Genomic DNA, 15,724 nt, shown 5'->3' on the forward strand with positions numbered 1-15,724 from the left:
TTTTTTTTTTTTTTTGAAGTAGCATGTCACACCTTCACAATGGTGGCTGTGATAACATTTGTTAAGGCTGGCTATACTCACTTTGCACCACAGGGTGGTTGAGTAAACAAAAATATTAATTATGTGAAAGTATAAAATGGTTGAAGGGCTATAAACAGGAACCTGCAAAGTATTATTATTTTTATTTCAGAAAGTCACAAAGGAGTGAAAAATAAATCTTCAGACTTCTTTTCCCTAGCCACTTAATGGCCTTTCCCAGAGGTAACCAATTTATTGTGTATCCTTCTAGGGGCAGTCAGTGCATGTAGAATAACATATAGCCTGTATTTTTTTTAAAGTACATATTGTTACAGTTCTCTACCTTGGAGATCATGGTATTTCATTATAGTTTTAATTTATATTATATGAGTGAAGTCAAGAGGCAGGTTGACAGTGCTTAGGAGCACTAGCCCTGGAACCAGTTTGCTAAAGATTGAATCTTAGCTTAGTTATTTACTCACTATGTGACTTGTCTAAACTTTTTTCATTTATAAAATGCAGGTGATAATGATATCTACTTCTACAAACTGATAATTAAATGAGTTAGTATTTGTGAAGCTCAAGTGGCTCATGCTATATGCTCGAAAAGTTGTACCAGCATAGTGATGATATTATCATTATGCTTCTCATATATTTGAGCTCTTTGTATTCTCTTTTATGTTATTCATTCCATTCTTTGCCACTTTTATTTAATTGGATGATCGGATATGTTATATATATTTAATGAAAATTTGCTTTATGTTTCTGATAGGTTGAAATTGTAATACTGGTTTTCATTTAAAGATGCAATCAAAAACTAGGCTGAAATTTATTTTGCTTAAAGATAAATGGAGTTGTTACAGATGGATGGTGGGAGAGCAGTGGGTATTCATTCAAACACTTTTAAGGTTTGAGTATATCACTTTGTCTTTTCTCTAGAATGTTGGAAAATAACTTGTCCTGCCTATCTCATTATTGGTTACTTCACTGACTCAGAATTAAATATCAAGTTCTAATTCTTTTATTTTATTATTTAGTTGACTAATATTGAGGTGCTAAGCAGTTATATAACTTCTGTTTTTCAGTTTCATAATAGTTCAGTACCCCCAAGTAAAGGCATCATAGTAGATATTTTGATAAAGTATAATAAAAATGAAAATAGTATGGGCCGGGTGCGGTGGCCCACGCCTGTAATCCTAGCTCTCTGGGAGGCCGAGGCGGGCGGATCGTTTGAGCTCAGGAGTTCAGAACCAACCTGAGCAAGAGCAAGACCCTGTCTCTACTATAAATAGAAAGAAATTAATTGGCCAACTAATATATATAGAAAAAATTAGCCGGGCATAGTGGTGCATGCCTGTAGTCCCAGCTACTCAGGAGCCTGAGGCAGAAGGATTGCTTGAGCCCAGGAGTTTGAGGTTGCTGTGAGCCTGGCTTATGCCATGGCACTCACTCTAGCCTGGGCAACAAAGTGAGACTCTGTCTCAAAAAAAAAAAAGAAAATAGTATGGCTCTTATTCTCAAGGTCTTCAGAAAACAACACATAAACCAGTTTAAACTAAGATATTGCTAAATTGTTTTTCTAATGTTTTCCCTAATTCCTAGAAGAATGATTGCTGCTATTTACATAATGTTTCATATTTTGCTACCTTTGGTTACCTTGAAAGATATTATTTCTGTTATTTAGGTCTAGGGGATGAATACACAGTTAAGAAACTTGTAAAAGATAGTGTAATAATTAACATGTGGCACACACTCTACGGTGTTGAACATATCCTTAACAAGAATACATGATTTCTTGACCAGGATGGATACCATATTTGAGGAAAGCATAGTGAAGTACTAAGAATTATTTTATTACCTTCTAAGGAAGGTTTGTCTGGGCGAAATAAATATGTGTTCAAGATTAATGAGATCATTTCTGTGAAATATTTGAAACCCATTGAAAGGTTTTGATTATACAAATTCCAACTCTGATTGATGTTTAGTATTTAACTTTGATAGTGTGCGATGTAGAACAGTTAGTGCTTTGATGTAGAATTCTCTGCACCAGCAATCTAAACCAAGGAGATCAATGAGGCCATAGTCATAAATGATGTAGCGCTTGGTTTTTTAGAATTATAAATAAATAGGAGCAGTATGAATAGCAGGAATGGCATGAATAATTGGGATGATTTTTTCCAAAAAAATTTTTGTAGAACATTGGACATTAGGGAAGATGGACTACAGAGGATTGTCATTTCCCTTCAAAGCCTGAACCTTTGGGATATATGAATGAATCTGATCTAAGAAATGCCCTTTTTGTTTACTTTAAAAAATGTTTTTAATGGTAAAAGTAATATAGTCATGTTATAGAATTTATATGAAAAAGTATAGGAAAATATTACATAATTCTGTTATAGCACCACTATTAAGATTTGGTTATATTTGGCCTCTAGGAAAAAATAATTGTGTGTGTATGTGTGTATATTGTGTGCATAATTGTAGTTGAGATAAAGGTTTTAAAATAGCATTTTATCATGAGAATTTTTCACATTGCTATATTCCTAGTGGCTATTGTTTTAAGAATTGGTAATGAGAATTCATTAATAGCAAAAGGAGCTTAGAACTTCATCTAGGTCCCCAAATCCTGCTGAACTCTGCCTGCTCCTTACTCCTTTGGGGTTCCTGGGTTATCTCCTTACTTAAGATAAGCATTATCTTGATTTACATATTGAGAACAAATAACAAAGATTTCATTATAGTCTTTTATTTATTTCTGTCTGACTCCAAAGGGGATTTGAGGTGTGTTGACTTCGCATAGTTATAAATTCATTGAACCCATTTAAAATATATAGGAAAGATTATGGCAGTTAAAAAGGATCATGTTATGAGATGACCAGATACTTTTGAAGAATCAAAGTTTGTTTGCTCCACTGATTTAAAAAACTTTTCAGTAAGAGAGTAATTGTGCTTGGGTGCATAGAAACAGGATTCAGAAAATTGAAATTAATTTGAGAGTGAGATAGATGAAATAAGGAATGACATTCTTGGTTTTAAAAAATTCATATTCCATTCAGCTAGGCAGGTGCCTCATGCCTTAATCCTAGTACTTTGGGATATCAAGGTGGGAAAATTGCTTGAGTTCAGGAGTTTGAGACCAGCCTGGGCAACTTAGCAAGACCCCATCTCTACCAAAAATTTTTTTTTTTAATTAGCTGGGCATAGTAGCACACACCTGTGGTCCCAGCTAAATGGGAGAATGAGGCAGGTTACAGCGAGAGATGGTGACACCACTGCACTACAGCCTTTGCAACACAGTGAGACCCTGTCTCAAAAAACAAGCATGTATACACACACACACACAATTCAGTGAATACTAATAATGCTCACTTTAGAAATACACTGAAGGGGGATTTGGAGCTGAGAGATAGGTACAGAAACTAGGGATTTCTGGTAACTGAGTCACTTTAATGGATATATATGCAGAAGGAAGGTTCTCAGACTTAAACCTTTGAGATCTCAGGGCTACCTAGTCTCTGCATACTTGTTGGTGTATCACTTAGCTTTAAATTCTGGGATATACTTTAGTATCTTTTCAACAGTTGTTGCTTTGAAAATAGATACACAAATACAGGCTCATATATATATATATATATATATATATACACACTCACTCATACACATATCAGTTATCTTAATTGATTCTGTTTCATTTTTCTTATAACTTTTTATCTTCAACATTTTTTTTTTTTTTAGACAAGAGTCTCACTCTGTTGCCCAGGCTAGAGTGCCATGGCATCAGCCCAGCTCACAGCAACCTTAAACTCCTAGGCTCAAGCAATCCTTTTGCCTCAGCCTTCTGAGTAGCTGGGACTATAGGCATGCACCACCATGCCTGGCTAATTTTTTCTATATTTTTAGTTGGCCAATTAATTTCTTTCTATTTTTAGTAGAGACGGGGTCTCGCTCAGGCTGGTTTCGAACTCCTGACCTTGAACAGTCCTCCCACCTGGGCCTCCCAGAGTGCTAGGATTATAGGTATGAGCCACCGCACCCAGCCTATCTTCAACATTTTGTTTGTAAAAATTTCAAGGTTTAGGAAAATATAGTGAATAATACCATGAATAACCATATACTTTCAGGTTGATTCACCAATTATTAAAATTTTACTACATTTACTTTATCTCCTTTTCCTTCTCTTGTATGTATATTCATACCCTCATTTTTTCTGAATCATTTGAAAATAAATTACATTATGCTCCTTGTCACAAAATACTTCAGTGTATACTCTGAAGAATAAGGTAATTCTCCTACATATCCACAATATCATTATCCCACCCCATCTCAGTACATAGCCCATATTTAGATTTCTTCAATTGGCCCCCAAAATGCTCTTCTTAGTTCCTATACAGCTTTTAAATTAATAATCCTCCACAGAAAGATAGTAAACATTTTTAAGGAGAAGGATATTTTACATTATATGGTCTTTATCCCTAGTTGCTTAAGAATCTTAAATAAATTTTATTTATTTATTTTAAAAACTCTCTTTTTTTAGAGTGGGGTCTTGCTCTGTCACCCGCTGGAGTGCAGTGGTATGATCATAGCTCACTGCTCCTTGAACTCCTGGGCTCAAGTGATCTTCCCACTTTAGCCTCCCAAGTAACTAGGACTATAAGCATGTACCACATTGCCTGGCTAATTTATTTTATTTTTGTGGAGATGGGGTCTTGCTATATTGCCCAGGCAGTCTTGAATTCTTGGCTCAAATGATTCTCCTATCTCGGTCTTCCAAAGTGCTGGGATTACAGGAATAGGTTTATTTTTAATTGAAAATATCACATTGTCCAGGGGCAATCCTTTTAAAAGATGTCACACATTAGTTTATTCACTAGTCATTTCTTGAACACCTTCTGTTTGCTATATTGCTGTTTCATGTGTGTTAACTTAGTGTAATGGAAAAAGAAATGTAGGAACAGTTAAATTATAATATGAAGATGTAGTTGCTAAAATAAAGAGAACAAACTACTCAGAAAATCCAAAGAAAGGAGCATGAACCCTGTCCGGAATGCTAGACATGGAGAGGTAGCATTTGAGCTAGCTCTTGAGGAGTGGAAAGCAGTTTGCCAGTCAGATAAAGACTTTTTAGGTAGGACAGTTATATTTAAAAGCCTCAAGTTCTGAAAGAGTGTTTACATTTAGATTAGTATCCATATGTGAAGGGCCTCAGGAGTTTGTTTTATATTGTGGGCATTGAGGAATAGGTGACTGGCTCTCTTCTTTTAGCCATGAGGTAGCATTTTCCCATATTTAAAGAAATGATTTTCCTTTTCCAAAGGAAAATATTCCAAAATTCAGAATATTTTATAGTATTACTACCCTTTATAGTATTAAGTCAGATACTTAAGTAGAGGCCAACATGACAGTAATTTTAAAAATACATTAAAAAACAAAAACCTAAGAATTGAAGATTTGTATTGGTGCTTTTTATTTAAGACAAAATTACTTTCTCTGGTCTTGCCTGGTTAAGAAATTTCTTTATTTTTGAAGATATAGGGCTTCACTGAGGATGGTATCTTGACTGTATATCATTACAAAGGAAATTTTAGTTGTTGCTCCCAAGTTACTCTTCAATGTTTTGTACATTGCTATAAGAATGATATAAAAACATTTATGTAATTGTTCAGGGCATTGAAAGCTGTTTATTTACATAGTAAATTTTAGTGTTTGGAAATTTATAGCTACACTCCAGAGGGTAGAATGAGGGACAACTTCTAATTCAGTTTGATAGGATATATCAGGTTTCAGCTTAAGAAAATATAAACACACTCTGGGAGGCTGAGGAAGGTGGATTCCTCAAAGTCAGGATTTGAAACCAGCCTGAGCAAGAGCAAGACCCTGTCTTTACTAAAAATAGAAAGAAATTAATTGGCCAACTAAAAATATATAGAAAAAAGTAGCCAGGCATGGTGGCACATGCCTGTAATCCCAGCTACTGTGGAGGCTGAGGCAGGAGGATTGCTTGAGCCCAGGAGTTTGAGGTTGCTGTGAGCTGGACTGACACCACGGTACTCTAGCTTGGGCAACAGAGTGAGACTCTGTCACAAAAAAAGAAAAAGAAGATATAAACAGTTTTGATACTAATTATTAGAAGGTTTCTTCCTTCATAGGAATAGAAATGGTGGAAGAAGATGAAAACATTGATTCATCTGTGTAGGAAATTATATATGTGTACACATACACACATATAAATAGAAATGAATTTGCTGTGTTAGTTTAGTGTATAATGGACATAAAGATCAGGACAATAATACCCAATGGTAATCGTATTTATTTGGCTCAGCTCTGTACAAATTTCTAAGCTTCAGTTGTCAATAAGGAGTGCTAGGTTTATTCAGAAATGTCCTGAAACAGTGGCTTTCAAAGTGAACTTTCTTAGCAGCTTTTTGACTTGATCAATTTTAATAGCAATTGCCTCAGAAAATGAAGAGATGATTTTTTTTGTAGGATCAGATTTGCTATTTTGAGGGGGTTTGCTTAAGTAAGGCACTTTTTGATTTGAGTAGAAAACATCAATACTGAGTTTTCTAATTCTTGAGTGTTGCTCTGATTCAGTTAAGCAGGGTTGGTCTGAACGTATGACTACAAATAAAGACAGGTCAACAGCATTTAACTTGAGAGAAGAGAATAGTGACATCATTTTGTTATATATGTGACCATTCCTTGCCACAAGTGATGGGGGGTGAGCAGCTAGAAGATTAAAAAGGGTCTTCAAAATGCCATAACAGAAATCAGGAGCTATTTCAGGGCCTCTCTCGAATGGAATTGATTGATTTGAAATCATAGAATTTTAGACCTGAGAGGATCTTAAAGATTATTTAAGTGAACTGCTCAGATCATCTAAGAGTTATGGCTTAGGCAGCTGACTTGCCCAAGGTCACAGAGATAGCTGGTAATTAAGGGTAATTAAGCAGAAGTGTTTTTTCCCTGCTGTATCTCTCAACTTATTTACAGTATAACATGACAACCATCTTAAGATTTTATTCCATGATTTTGAAATACAATGAAGTTTTGATTTTTCATCTCTGACTTTTTTCCTTTTTGTAACTTCAACAGAATTACTGCTATTCATTTTTTTTAGCTTCCTCATAACCCCCAATTTCAATATGTAAGTTCATTTTTAGAGGGGGGGAAAAACACTATTAAGAACTTCCCTTGGGAACAAAACAATGGTGTTCATTCCTCCATCCAAATTGGAGGTCTACCAAAACCAAAAACCTTACACAGAAATAAAACATAACAAAAATCATATTCCATGGGTTCAATGCATTTAGCAGCCTTTCCTGTGCTGCCTAATCATTCTTAAGCTGGCTTTAAAAAGCAAAAGCCCTAGCTCATCAAAACACATATTTTCCATTTGTCTTGTAAAATGAAAATAATATTAAAAAAAACTTTAAGGAATTCACAATTGCCTGACTCCTTCCTTCCTTTCTTTTCTTTTCTTTTCTTCTTTTTTTTTTAATATAAATGGAGAATTTATTTTGGCCAACCTGGAGGATTACAACCCAGGAGCATAGTTTGAAGTTGCCCTGAATATACACTCCCTGCATGACTCATTTCAGTATCATCTACAGCATGTAAAGGTTCAGGATGATTATTTGCAGCACACGTTATTATGTGATAGTGGTTTTCAGGGTTTAGTTTTCTTTCATACAGTAAATAAATGTACCCTAAACCATTCTAGTTTTTCTTACTGATAAAAGGCCTAAGATTCACTTATTTTCTTGCTTTATGCACAGATAGATATATACAGGACCAGCTGCTCTTACCAAAGACTCTTTATTGCTCACCTCTGGCAGTATTTCTTCTCTTTCCTCAGAGGGTTGAGCCCCTCCAGTGTTTGCTAATAAAAGTCCCTGGAATCTGATAACCTGCCCTTTGTGGAACATTTACATGTGTAAAATGCTTTGAGGAGGAGAATAATGAATGGCTACAAAAAATATGTCAGGCCATTGAAGTGTTCACATATGCATATTCCAGAGAAGGAAAAAGGGTTTTCAGTGTAACATATTTGCTTTCACTATTTTTTCCATTTCTAGTTTCTATGTAGTTTTTATGATGTAAAAACCTAATCCATATCAGGAGCTCTTGCCACTTCCTCTTGCCTTTAATAATGTTGCATGTCGCACAGTAGCAAAACTGAAAATGTCTCAAAATAGGGATCATGAAAGCTGTTTCCCAGCAATGTAGCATACAAAGTGCTTGGCACAGTGTACTATCTAGTACCCAGTAAATTTATAATTTCTCCCATTATAGATTTCCTTTGCATATAATTAATACTTATCTGTTAGAATAAATTGTACCAGAATCACTATTAGATTATAATTTATTATTCTAATAATTTGTGTTGAAAACCACTAAGTTTAATATTTATGATGTCCAAAAGTTTTTTTCTTTTTGTTTTTCCTTTTTAAATATTATATTCTTTTGAAACCATAGTTGTTAGTCAAAATTAGGTATTTATGGAGTTTATTTTTCTTATTAAGAGCAATGTCCACATTCCTTCTGTTCAGTTGTTTAAATTTTCCAGATCATTTAAAATTCTGACTAGGAACCATAGAGATTATCTAACCCTAGATAATAAATTTCCTTTTTTCAGTCAGTTTTATTTGATAGCAATGCCTACCTGGAGTGCTGTACTGGGGAGAAAAGGAAAGTGAGAAAGAACCCTGATATCAGTGTGCTCTGGTCTGTCATTGCTATGGGGTAAGGTATGATTTGAGACCAAAACTCTTTATTTTGGAGATGAATAAGTGGAAACTCTGAGAAATTGAAAGAATTTGCCTATAGTCTGTCAACTAGTTTAAACTGAATTTCTATCCAGGCAGTCGTGTTCCGATCAAGTACTTGCTTACTACCTGTTGCCATCCCTGTAATTTGCTTGTTTCTATTATTTTATTTTAAATAAATACCTAGTATAATAACACAAATCTAAGAATTTTTACCAAAATATTTTCCTTCTCTGCAATAAGTCCAAATTTAGAATTATGTTATGCCAAGTAGTTGTATGGTTTTTTACCATATTTAAAATCTGAAAGTAATAAGTCCTAGAGATAGGAGAATTTGTTTCAGTGATAGGGTATGTGAAGGCTCATGGAGTGCTGTCTTACTAACAGGCTGTTAATGCAGAAAATCAGACAAGATGAACAGAGAATGAATGAATGAATGTGGAATAATTACTGAGGAGAAAGAATTAAAAGGAAGATTTAAGGCCAGAAAAAAATACTATTTTGTAATATTAGAATTTTAGTTGATATCTGGTATTTATTTTGTAAGAAGAAACTTGCGATAAAATTTTTTTCAGTTATGAAATTCCCTGTGTACAGGTTCTGGAACACTTAATAATCTATGGATAAATGTGCATGTTGACTTTTATTTCTTTATTATTTTCTTCTTAGGTACTTCACATGACTGGAGGTTACGGTGTGGTGCTGTGGACTTGTACTTCACGCTTTTTGGCCTTAGTAGACCTTCGTGTTTACCCTTGCCAGAGCTTGGGTTGGTTCTTAATCTAAAGGAGAAAAAAGCTGTCTTGAATCCTACCATAATTCCAGAGGCTGTAGCAGGCAACCAAGAAGCTGTGAATACTCCAAGCAGTCATGTGCAGCTAATTGGATTTCAGAACCCTGTAAGAATCACATGTATTACAGAAGATGTGTAATTTTATTGTATAGAGCCATCTAAAGAGGAGAGTTGTTTCCTATGAACTGGTGAATTTTATAGCCACTAACACAGTTTCTTGTGCCATTTCAAAACTTGCTGGCTGACATTTGTTTAGCACTTCACAATTTATATAATGCTATATAACAACTGCATAACTGTACATAATAAATAATGTGCTACCAGTCCATTTACTCTTTTTGTGATGGCATAAGATTTTTTGTACTTGAGCATAGAATTTCTTCTCTGAGTAGAAAATAAAACTGAATATTTAACGTATTCCATACTAACCTATCTTGTCCATACGTGTTAATGGCAAGCTGTGTGAACATAGGGGCGCTGTCTTTTTAAATTGTTACTCTGTGTAATACCTAGCATATTTCTAAACATATGATAAGTGCCTGGAAAATGCTTGTTGAATGAAATAAATACATAAAAATTGAATGAATGAATGAATGATCAGGTTACTGAATAATATGCTGATTTGGGAGGAGACTATGCATTTCATTTTTAAAATTTATATGTGTTTGTTTGCCATTAGAAAAGCTTTTATTTCTACCTATGCATTATAAAATTACCAGACTTTTTATAGAAAGACTTTTAGGATACATGTTAATCATTTTACTATAATTCAAAGAAAGTTTTTTGAAATGATTTTCTTATGATGACAAAATGTCTCCAAAACTTCAAGCTTCATTTTTCACCAATATTTAGACCAGATTACTTGCCTGGCAATTCCCTACTGGTGTTTTGATAGTTTAACACGTTCAGATTCTCTCTGTGCTAGTTAATATTAGTCATTTGAAATTTACTTATTCACCTAAATTTTCGGAAATATAATTGTATTTATTTGTGTAAATTTAAAGAAGACAAATGCTTTCATAGAAAAAGGAGTCTTGTTAAAGAGCTCTTTCAGATCTAAGTATTTAGAAACCTGTGAAAATGAATATGTTTATAATTCTTGCCCATATAGGTTAATTGATGCATACTTCAGGGTAAGAGGAAAAAATGGCACCAAAGGACATATTCTTTGGGGGAAAGCTCTAAAGTTCATTTAAATACCTCCCCCACAAAAAAAATACTAGCTGATAGGAAAAGGTTAAATTTAAATTTATTTTAAGCCCATTGCTAATAACTGTTAGCCACTGGGCATGCTCTAATCTGCATGGTTGCTACAGCTATTAGTTTTCAGCTATAATATGAGCTACTGTCTTCAGAAATCTAATTTTGATCTTGAATATTGCCGCAGGAAGATGATCACCTTGCCAAGGAAGCATCATGTAATATATCAGCTCATCAGCAGGGAGTGAAGAGGAAGTCTGATACACCACTGGGGTCCCCACTAGAACCTGGTCAAATACTGGAGAAGAATGAGGATAGCAGTAAAGTCAAACTCAAAATCAGAGTAAGAAATACAGGTTAAACCTGTATTAACAGTGTAGGATATTCACCTTCTTGTAAATCTTTTTGAATACTTGAAATGGTTTTTCCTTAGTAGGAATACATGGGACAGACTGAATCACAGAAGAATTCAAATGTCCATTCCATCCAATTATTTAACTTTTATCATCACATACTTCTTCTCTGTTTGGGGAAGGAACTATGTGTGCACATAACACTGAGGCACACAACTTTTTCCCACAACATAGGAGTAGATTTTAGTTGCTGTTACATTTCCAGTAATTTCTAATCAGCTTCTTTTGGAGGCTGGACCACATAATCTTTTCTCTCTCTTAATACCTTTTGAGGAAAAGAGACTACTTTTCCTTTTAAGATTTTATGGGGGTATATTCTGTGACCTCTCAGCTACTTTTCCTAAGAGCTAAGATCCAAACGTTAAGTGATGTAATGGCTCTTTTATTCCTTTGTTTTGTGTGTGTATATGTATGTTTGTGTTTTAGTTTTCAAATTCTCAAGATGAGGAGGAGATTGATATGGATACTGTTCATGACAGCCAGGCCTTCATTTCCCATCATTTGAACATGCTTGAAAGGCCATCAACTCCAGGTAAGATTAGTGTTCTGCAGTCTTTGGGGAGATGGAGAGAGTTATTGATATCAGTATGCTAATCTGTGTTGTATTATTTTCAGATGAACAATTATAAAGCTTAAAATCGGCCAGTATAAAATATTAGATTGTATCACATTATAACATATTGGTAAAATAATAAATTTTAAAGAAGCTATTTTAAAAATTTTCTGTTTTATTTTGGTCCTTTAAAAATATTTGGCATACTTATGAATTTGTTTTTATAAAAGCCACTTGTCATATTTCTTCTAATGGCTTTAATTTCTTTTTTGTGTATATGTAGTAGATTTAACTTCAAAATAAAATATTAGGTCTGATTTCTTTTTAATAATGTAACCATAATTACATTAAACATTATGTTTTACTGATGTTAATGCTGCTCGTAGCACTACCTTTTCCTTTTGTCTGCCTATGCCATATAATATTGTCATAGAATTTTGCATGTGTCTCTCAAAAAGCATCATATTTTCTTTTGAAAATACTATATAAGGCACTATAGAGTTGATGTACTATAATTTACCTTATCATTACCCTATTGATAAGCATTTATATTGTTTCTAATTTTTAGTTATAGATAATTCTGCACTGAATATCTTCATACAACCTTTTGTTCCTTTTTTTGTCAAATTATGTTGTTTGGATAAATTTTTCAAAATGTATTATTAGTGAAAAGATTAGCGTTTAGCTATATTGTGAGATAATTATCTTTGAGAGATTTTCATAGCTCTTGATACATATTGCCATAATGCTTTTTGAAGAGATTATACTAGTTTATATCATAAGCATTTTTTAATTTTTAAAGAACAAAGCCTTTGATGTAACTTACATGTAAGTCATGAAATATAGTAATAAAACTAATCTCTATGACCTTGCCACCCAACTTAACGTGTACATTATATATCATCACAGATATTCCCTATGTGCTTCTTCCTTAGCCCTGTTCTCCTTCCTTTGCACTACAAATAACTACTGTCTTGGATTTTCATTTTTTCTTTTTCTTAGTTTCATTCTGTTACTTTTCTTTATAGTGTACCACATAGATGCGTGATCCTATATGTTCACTTGTGCTTGATTTTTGAATTTTTATGAAAATAGTAAAATGTGACTTGCATTTTTCACTCAGCATTGTGTTTCTAAAATTGATATTGATGTATAAATTATAATTCATTTATTTGTAGTTGAGATCATTTTTCATATCTCTCACAGCATTGTTTTATTGCCATCAGTTTAATAATTTAAAATTTACAGAATAACTATAAAATAACAACTCAGGTTTACTTCTTAATACATTTCTTCCATTATGGGCATGACTCCCCCCTCCCCCCCTTTCTGGGTACTTATTATTTGAAAATCCTATTCATAGACCATGGTGGTTGTCTTTTATATGATCTATACATTTGAGTGAGGTTTTTTCTTTTTTGTTTTTATCATTTTACAGTTGTGCTAAGACCTTCTTACTGACATTTGTTGGCTTTTTATTTATTTGACATTTTGTTTTATTTATGACACATAAATTATTTTTTCACTCTCCAGTAGTATAAGATGATGTAAATAGAATTTGAGAACTGGCTGCAGGTAGAATATGAGTCTGCATATATTTGAAAACTGATAGGTCATGAATTCTTTGGCTTTTATAATTTAAGCGATCGTAACAATTACTTATTCTGTCCATTTAAGTAAATGAGCAGAGAGATACTTAGTGACTTGCCCTAGACGATATACCCAAGTAATGGCCAACCAAGGGACAGACCCAAATCTTAGGACTTTTCCATGTGACAAGTGAAGGAATTAAGACACAAAGAGATAGAGTATCTTGACCAGAATGTATTTCTAATTTGTAAATAAGTTTGTCATCAAAATCTGGATCTCTGGATTCCTACTACAGTTATGTTCACATTATACACAAACCATTTCCTGTTTTAAATGTCTTCTGTACTCTCTAAATTAGTTTGATCTATTTGTTTAGTAAATTTTATAATGGAAATTATTAGCAAATTTGGAGGGGAGCAGGGCAAACTTTACTAAGTGCAAAATTCCACATAAATAATAAAAATATGTAAAAGTTCCTGTTCCAGAATATAGGGTTTAATTTATATATTCAGTAATTCATTCAAGCTTATTGTCTCTCTCAAATGCATATTTGTTCTCAGACTTAAGCTTACAGGAACCATGACAAAGTATTTTTTCTTTTTACATTTAGACCTTCTGTTACCATTGTAATGAACCAATCTAATAACTGACATAAAGCAGTATTTTGGTAATTGTCCCATATACAATTTACATTATTATCTCTAAGACACTGATTGGCAGTTCAGACAGAACAGTTGACTCAACATCAAGGCATGACAAAGTATTAAATGGGATTTTTAGTAGTTTTAAAATAATAATCTTTTAAGAATTTTTCTGTGCTTGAATTGCATCTGTTTTTAAGGCTAACTTATAAAAACTGTCAAGTTTTTCTTCTTCTTTTGGAAAAGAAAGAAATGAATCCCTCTTTTTTCTCTTGTTTGGTATTTTAGGGCTCTCTAAATTTCGGCCAGCTAGCTCCCGGTCGGCTTTAATACCCCAGCATTCATCAGGCTGTGACAACACACCCACCACAAAACCCCAGTGGAGTATGGAGCTTGCACGGAAGGCAACAGGTAAGATTAATTAATTATTTTTTTTTCTCCTCAAGAACAGTTTTTTAAGCCAGGCATGGTGACACATACCTGTAGTCCTAGCTACTCAGGAGGCTAAGGTAGGGGGATCACTTGAGCCCAGTTATAGTGAGCTATGATTGTGCCACTGCACTCCAGCTTAGGGGACAGTGTGAGACCTTGTCTCTAAGTAAATATGAAAGTAAAGTAAGTTAAATAAATAAATAATAAAATTTAGAAAAATCTATAAAAGAAAAAGAACAGATCTATAAACTTTATAGTTATCTTTATCAATTTAAAAAAACTTTAAAAGTATAGATTTTAGTTCTTGCTTTTCTTATAATACATTGACTTTATATTATCTAACTTTAAAGACTGTTTTAAAGTAGACTTTTTTCTTTTTTAAAAGTAACGTACTTCTATTATAGAAAACTTGGGAATAACAAGAAAAGATGAGAAAAAATTATCACTCATGATATTCTTTAAAGATACCCATTATATTAACATTTTGCTCTTTCCTTTTTCTAAGAATATTATGTAACAAATGATATCTTCAATAGAAACCATCTTATCTGTACCTTTATACCTTTATAAAATACAAAAATCAACCACTTATCCCCTCTACCTCCATCATAACTTGATGCTATACCTAGAAAACTTTACCATGTTCTGTTTTTTATATCATTTCATACTAACTGGGTTTAAGTTTATGAAAGCTAATTCAGTACAGATGTGTTTGTACCTATTGTACTATTTTACATTTTCTTCTGCTTATTCTGTTCTTCTGTTGCTTACAAAGAAAAGATTATAATCCAAAAAAAGAGTAAACATTTCAATGCTGATGAACTACCATGACAAAAATATTCAGTCCTCAACTTTTGAAGGAACAGAGAGTGAAAAACAAGATACGTAAACAAAGTCATTTTTAAAGAATAATTTTTCCAAAAGTCATTAGTCAGACTTTAAAATCTATGAACTTCTAGTTATGTTCCAGTTGATGGATTTTGCTTATATAAACCATGTTTTTATCTATTGTTTTTAAAAAGGAGTACTATTTATTGATTTTAGGAGCTTAGGGATTAACTGTGAGTAATAGGAGACTTCAAACAAAAGAAACACCTCAAAATATTTTGATGTTGAGACCTCAAACTGTTGATTGCATATAATTCTTTGTGTTCTGTATGCATTTATTGTAATAGATTAAACAAAATCTGTTTCCAAAGGAAATCAGCTGGATACTTTAGCACTTAATTTCTTGAGTGAATTTTGACATTTCTTGGCTTTTGCCAATCTTATATTCTCTTGGTTTTGTTTTTGGTATAATTTTGTCTTGTTATCATTAT

At 33.2% G+C, this 15,724-nt stretch overlaps 1 protein-coding gene across 3 annotated transcripts in view; it reads left to right on the plus strand.

Annotated features, from left to right (window-relative positions):
* TAF2 (TATA-box binding protein associated factor 2) overlaps positions 1–15,724 on the plus strand; it is an 83,431-nt gene that overhangs the window by 58,140 nt on the left and 9,567 nt on the right. For 2 of the 3 annotated variants that reach the window (XM_012753794.3, XM_076005055.1), the window contains 4 exons: positions 9,453–9,682; positions 10,964–11,119; positions 11,616–11,721; positions 14,262–14,384. In XM_012753794.3, coding sequence (XP_012609248.1) covers positions 9,453–9,682; positions 10,964–11,119; positions 11,616–11,721; positions 14,262–14,384 — 615 coding nt within the window. The remainder of the gene's footprint in view (positions 1–9,452; positions 9,683–10,963; positions 11,120–11,615; positions 11,722–14,261; positions 14,385–15,724) is intronic. The other variant, XM_012753795.2, reaches the window with a different exon arrangement.

This window comes from Microcebus murinus, chromosome 7, assembly GCF_040939455.1.
Source record: "Microcebus murinus isolate Inina chromosome 7, M.murinus_Inina_mat1.0, whole genome shotgun sequence".
NCBI classification, from domain to species: Eukaryota; Metazoa; Chordata; class Mammalia; order Primates; family Cheirogaleidae; genus Microcebus; species Microcebus murinus.